The 6,226-nt window shown below is 33.1% G+C and overlaps 1 protein-coding gene across 1 annotated transcript in view; it reads right to left on the reverse strand.

Moving 5' to 3' along the window:
- The window catches only part of LOC129233582 (protein RRP5 homolog), a 36,828-nt gene extending 31,280 nt beyond the window's left edge, over window positions 1–5,548 (reverse strand). Inside the window, exon 1 of the mRNA XM_054867592.1 lies at window positions 5,419–5,548. Within this exon, the coding sequence (XP_054723567.1) occupies window positions 5,419–5,424 (6 nt within the window). The 5' untranslated portion in view covers window positions 5,425–5,548. The remainder of the gene's footprint in view (window positions 1–5,418) is intronic.
- Window positions 5,549–6,226: the final 678 nt, after the last annotated feature.

Consider the following 6,226-nt stretch of genomic DNA (forward strand, 5'->3'; position numbering starts at 1 on the left):
TTGCAATTATTATCTTACTCTTCACACTAAACAGTATTTATGCAAAACTCATCGATATTTACACTTATTGAATAGCAAATTTATCAGCTGAGGTAAGTTCAAATATATGGAGTAATACTTCATGTTATTATTCATTTGAAGTTTATTTATTAATAAGATTTTTCTTAGATATTTTATGACATACTTGTAATAGTTTCAGATTCAAATTTAATGTTTTCGGTGGATACTGTAAATCAAAGTAGCGCAAAAATCTTTACTGATAGATAATCTTATCTTATTCTGATGCTTGTATTTATTTTGTACACACACACACCTAAATAACCATATTGTGGCTTCTTTTACATGTGTTGGTTTTCATTTTAGGGAAAACGCAGTTTAATAAACTTTATTTTTGAAAAGAATTGACTTTTTTGGACTGAAAATAGTGATGTGAATCGGGTAAATACTCAGGGGGTAGGTAAATATTTTTTGTGTATTTACCCAAGGCCTGGGTAAATGCCCAAAAACTGGATATTTTACAAAAAAAATGCAAAAAGTGAATGGGATTTTTTTTTAAAATCTGAATATGAAATAATTGGTAAAACTGATACATACATATGTATTAGGTACACAGTTTATAATATTTTTTATTGAAAGACTTGATGAAATTATGACAGAAACATTTCGTGAACCAAAGAATCTTTCTTCTCAATGTTATAATTGGAGAAGAATAAGCAATTCAATGATGAACTTCAGGATTTCAAAATCACAATCAAGGTTAGTCATAGGCTTGCCAGATTAATGAAAAGTTCAACTGGGACACCCGTACATTAATGATATATTAATATATCATAAAAATATAGTTCATAACTTTTTGGTTATTTTTAATAATAAATGAACAATATTACCATGATTAATATACTTTTTATAATAAAAATACAGTAGTTGAAAAAATAAATATTGAAAATATCAAAATATCATGATATTTTTTAAATAAATATTGAGATATATCGTGATATATATCAGCGAACTCTTTGTACCTATGCACAAAATTTTAAATTCAAATTTACATAACATTGAACAAAATAAAAACAAAATTCAAACCTCTGTGATAATTTGTTAATGAGTTATAGCCATTTATACATGTCGTTGTGTCAACAAGGTCTGTCCAGGATTTTTCACAGGGTCCGTTTTTTTGTGAATAATCAATTATTTTTGTGAAAAATCAATTAATTTTGTGAAAAATCAAATTTTGCAAAAATATTTTTTTTGTTGTAAAAACGAAATTTTTGAATTTTGAGGTGGCGCAAACTGCCTCATTGACACTTAATGTTGAGTGTTTTCCCTCTTTTCTGTTCAGAATATCATTCTTGAGTGTGTTTCGAGTATTGGAGTACGGGAGGGTGGCATACACTCTGGGAGATGGGCACCCCTCAAGTATCAATATTTATTTACCATTCTACATTGTGTTAAATTATACTAGAAATGTTATATGTATAGCATTTAAAATAACTGTAATGAAGAAATTCAGGCAGGGGTTCAGCATTTAATTTTTTGAACCAAGACATTGTTAAAAAGCATAGAATTTCGTTTAAAACTTATAAACTCCATGATTTTTACAAAAATAAAAATATTTTAGTTGTTTACCTCTTAACAAAACGTACTAAACATTGAAAATTCGAAAAATCAGATTCCCATAGCGGATGCAAAGAGATCGCAATCCTCAAAGTGAAAGCATCAAAAGTATAAAAACGGCTTGTAAAATAAATATTTCTGATAAAATTATTTTAGAATTGCACTTTAGAGTCCTATGATAAACATTTCATTAATGTCTGGACACAGTTGAATCAAAATAAATAAATAAATAAACCATCGATTCAGTTAATTTTTTGACTCATAAAAGAAAATGGAATTCCTCTTTAAAAGCTTAAAATAAGCGTTGTTACAAAAATAAAAAGACTTTTCATTTATTTGCATCCTAATAAAGCGAAGTTAGCTTGAAAAAAGAATAAAGTATGATTCTCATATCGAATGTAAAAAGATTGCGCTTTTCAAAATATAGACATCTAAAGAAAAAACAATAAATAAAAGAGTTTATTTAAAATTAATTATCCTTTTTAGCATCAAAAAATCAAACCCATATAACTTTCTCCCAAAATAACAGTTAAACATCGCACCCACCAGATGCTAAGTAGGCGAAAAGTTTAAAGTTGGTAACCCTATCTAAAGCAATCACATTCATCCCGCCCCCCATCCCTACTATCCTTTGCAGTCCTAAGTTCATTTCGCTGTATGTTATTGTTTATTAAATCATGAGAGGGGAGAAAAGTGCTTATGACTGACTTTTTCAGAGACGTTTGCAACAACACCAACACCACTGCATAAAACAAACAAGCAAAATTATAAACCAAACTGACTTTCAGCTGTTAATTTCTTTTATAGAAACCAACAATAAGCATTTATTAGGTCTTAGTAGTTATTTATCGCTTGCAGGAGCATCACAAGAGCGCCTTTTTGCTTTTTTCTTTTGCAAAATTAACAGATTTTGTATAAGTTGACACCTCTAATATAACTTCAAAAAGGGTTTCAAACATGTTGCGTTATTTTGATTTGAGATTTGCTCTTCCAATAAACAATTTGTGAAAGATCCGTTTTTGTTTATCAGAATTTTGTGAAGGGTCTGTTTTGGTTGGTTGGGATTTTGTGAAAGGTCCGTTTTGGTTGATCAGATTTTTGTGGAGGGTCCGTTAACGGACCCAAATTTCCTCTGGCCAGACCCCTGCAAAATGGCGGCAAAAAAATCATCTTGGCATATATTTAAAGGCTCGTAACTTTTCACACCCTTCATAGATTTCAAAATAATTTATGTTTTCATAATCAGGTTAAAAAAAATCTTCTAGTACACCAAATTTGAACAAAATCGGAGATGGTGGGAGGTGTGGCCTGGATGATTTGGCATAGTTTGACCCTTGAGTGAAAGTTTCACTCAGTTTCAAACTGAATCTGAAAATTAGTTCCAAGCAGATAAAATCTGAAGTGCAATTATGATTCATTCCCGGGCATGGACAGTGTCATAGGTTTCTCAAATGAACAGCAATGCTAATCTAATATTATGAAATAGTTGCACTGTGTTTTCTTCATGGAGAACAGTTTCTGGCAGAAATTTCCTTTAGGAAACCAAAACAGTCTCTTCTGTTCAAAACTGTTCTTTTCAGAAAGGGAACACAAAACTTTCTTTTTAACACTATTATTTTGTCTCTCTCAACAATTGTGTTTACTGTTTTCCTTTGAGTGAAAATAGCCACTTTGTTCAGTTAACCAAAAATGTCGACAAAATATTTATCAGCCGTCGTTTCTCATGTAAAACGTCGAAAACAGTTGAAAATATTGATGCATTTTGCTCCAGCTGAAAAAGCCTCATTTCATCTGTAAGTTCATACAACCTTTTAAAAACTTTTGTTTTGGATAGCCAGCACATTTCATATGGAAAAGTAGTGTTTTGTGCTGCCTACCCATGTCTTCATAAATCTTTCTAAATAGTCTTGACTGGCGAAACGAGATTTTACAAAATAAACTAATTGTGAAACTTCATCAAGAAATTCTTTGAGTCATATGGTAATTACTTGATTACTCTGGCATGTTGAAGCAAAACCCTGCAACGACTGCTACTTCAATCTGGAGCGGCGTTTTAGATCCTTGATATTGATTATTTCCTTTTTCTTGAAACAAGTGGCGAGAAAAAATGTATGCAATGGCAAACTAGCGGCGGAACTCTAACCTCTAACTGAATTTATCGAAACCAAACTCAGAATCAAGGGATTTTTTTAAATCAAACTTTACTTGTAATAAGATGTTGCTTACTCTGTGACAAAATTTACACATAAAATGATATAGAAAATAACAATCACCTCATGAATGCAATAAAACTCGTGTCAAAATGACATTTAACCTAGTGTAAGAAGATTTCTTTTTTTTTGGCAGGGGGGGGGGAGGCTGAGGCCCCTAGCCTCTTCCCCAGATCCACTAGTGGTCCATACACAGCTAGAGAATGCTGACCAATGCAATCTAAAACGTCTGCAAATCCAAAATTAATTTTGATTTGGCATTAGGCACACTTTGTTCCTATGGCTGCTCTGAACTCATACTCATTGACTGTAGCTTGTCTTGCGATTTAAGCATTGTGCTCGAGATGCTGGGCAGAAAAAAATAGTAATCGGGATAAATCCAAAGATTATAAGTGGTGTATGAGAAATGATCGTTGTATGCAAGTTTTGCTAAGTACCACTCCCAAAACCTGGGCTGCAGAGTGAGAGAGAAAATGTCCAACTACGGCTCGAAGAATTTTACTCAAAAATCTTTCAACTTTAATTCCTTTAACTCGAAATCAGTCAAACTCTTACTCTGGCTCTACAAGCACTCTCAGTGTTACGGACATGGAGCGAGAATAACAGACTCCAACAACTTTTTCGGACTTTAACTCGGGAGAAGTTCAAGATGAACCCAAACCCCACCCCTCTCCCAACATTGTTTGAACTTTTGTTTTCAGGACTTCAATTGTGAAAAAAATTCTGCTGGAGTGCCCCTGAAAATACAGAAAGATCCCCGAAACCTCTCCACCCACAAACATTAACAAAGATCTTCTAAAACCTGCTTTTTAAAAGCTAATTTCAAATATTTTTCGGAGGAATGTATTTGCTCCTGACTTAAGTCTTTCAAAACAAAGTTTTTAAGCAAAAATAAAGCCGACATTGAACCTTTTTCCCCCTCTCCCTGCCCTCAATTTTTGGTGACCTCCTATAGGAGAAATGTGCTTTCATAGCTGAAAAATGTCTTTGATAAGAATTATTTTTTTGACCTTTTTAAAATCAAGAAGGGAGAATGAGTACTTTAAGGGAAGAAGATTCGAAGTGTTTCATGCTATAAGATGTTTTCATTTTGTTGATCATAGAATAAAGAATTTGCCTCATAAATGCTACCGATAAAGAAAAAGGATTCACTGCGATAATGAAAATGTTCAAATATGCAAATAACTGTCTAGGATCTAACAAGAACTATATTGTAATAGTAATTATAAGTTTGTGTTAATTATTTAATTATATTTTATCAAATTTTAGCTCACGCTTGACCATCTTAAATTCGAACGAAACCAGTCATCTCTAAAAATAAATTTCCAGATACAAAAAACTATTTAATCAAGAATTAACAACAGAGTGATGTTCTAAAAACAAATTGAGGAAATACAAAACATACCTAATACAAGAAGCAAAATTTACCTAGAAAGAAAACGCTAGGTAAATTTTGCTACATTTAAACATATTGCAAAAATGACCACACAGTCTAGCAGACATTCTTACTTAAATTACTTTGACGATAAGATTAACTTGAATTATACCTCATTTACAATTACAAAATAGTTTCTATGGTTATTGAATAACTTACATTCATCTTTTTAAAGCAATACCAAGAACAAATGAATGCTTTAACTACATGAAATCATGAAAAAAAACATGCTTTTTTGTTTACAACAAAACTAACAGTTACTGTAGCAGTTACATTTGATACAGTTTCTGTTGCAGTTACGGTACAAATTACCACCATTTGGTTGCGTTCGACGTCGTCAAACGGTGACTTATTCACCAAATTCCAAGCCACGCTTACTCTTTTGAACACTAGGTGGCAGGGCTGCACGGGGTCACTCAAAACTTCCGGCGGAAGTCTTATTTGTATTGCTTCTTACGACGAATTGCTCTGTTAACGTATCTGTAATTTGATTGAATTTTTTAAATTAATCATGAATTTCAAAGGCGCAAAATTTTCGTAAAAAGAGGGGATGTTGTTCTGCTTTCGGGTACAGCTAGGAGTCCCTATATGAAAACGTAGTTTTCAGAGTTGCGACAATGCGGTATCATTTTCCTATTCTATTCTATTCTATTCAAGAGTCACAACTGACTTCAACTGCATTTATGTCGAGGACTGCATACTATGTGCCTTGCCTCCATTGTTTTTTATATACCGATAGATGGCAGCACCATCACCGGATCGAGCAGTTAATGAGAATTTAGAACTAGTCCAAGAGCTAATAGCTACCTGGTACTAGCACCCCCAGAGGTATCGTTTCACTTGGAGGACATTGAGACCACGAGCATATTTAACGTCGCCCAGTCCCCTTTAATGACGACGGTGGGTCTTCGACCAGCAAGGATCGAACCCGAGGCCCTCCGGCCCCGAGTCCAATGCCTTACCGATC

The sequence above is a fragment of the Uloborus diversus genome, unplaced genomic scaffold (genome assembly GCF_026930045.1).
Source record: "Uloborus diversus isolate 005 unplaced genomic scaffold, Udiv.v.3.1 scaffold_542, whole genome shotgun sequence".
Lineage (NCBI taxonomy): Eukaryota > Metazoa > Arthropoda > Arachnida > Araneae > Uloboridae > Uloborus > Uloborus diversus.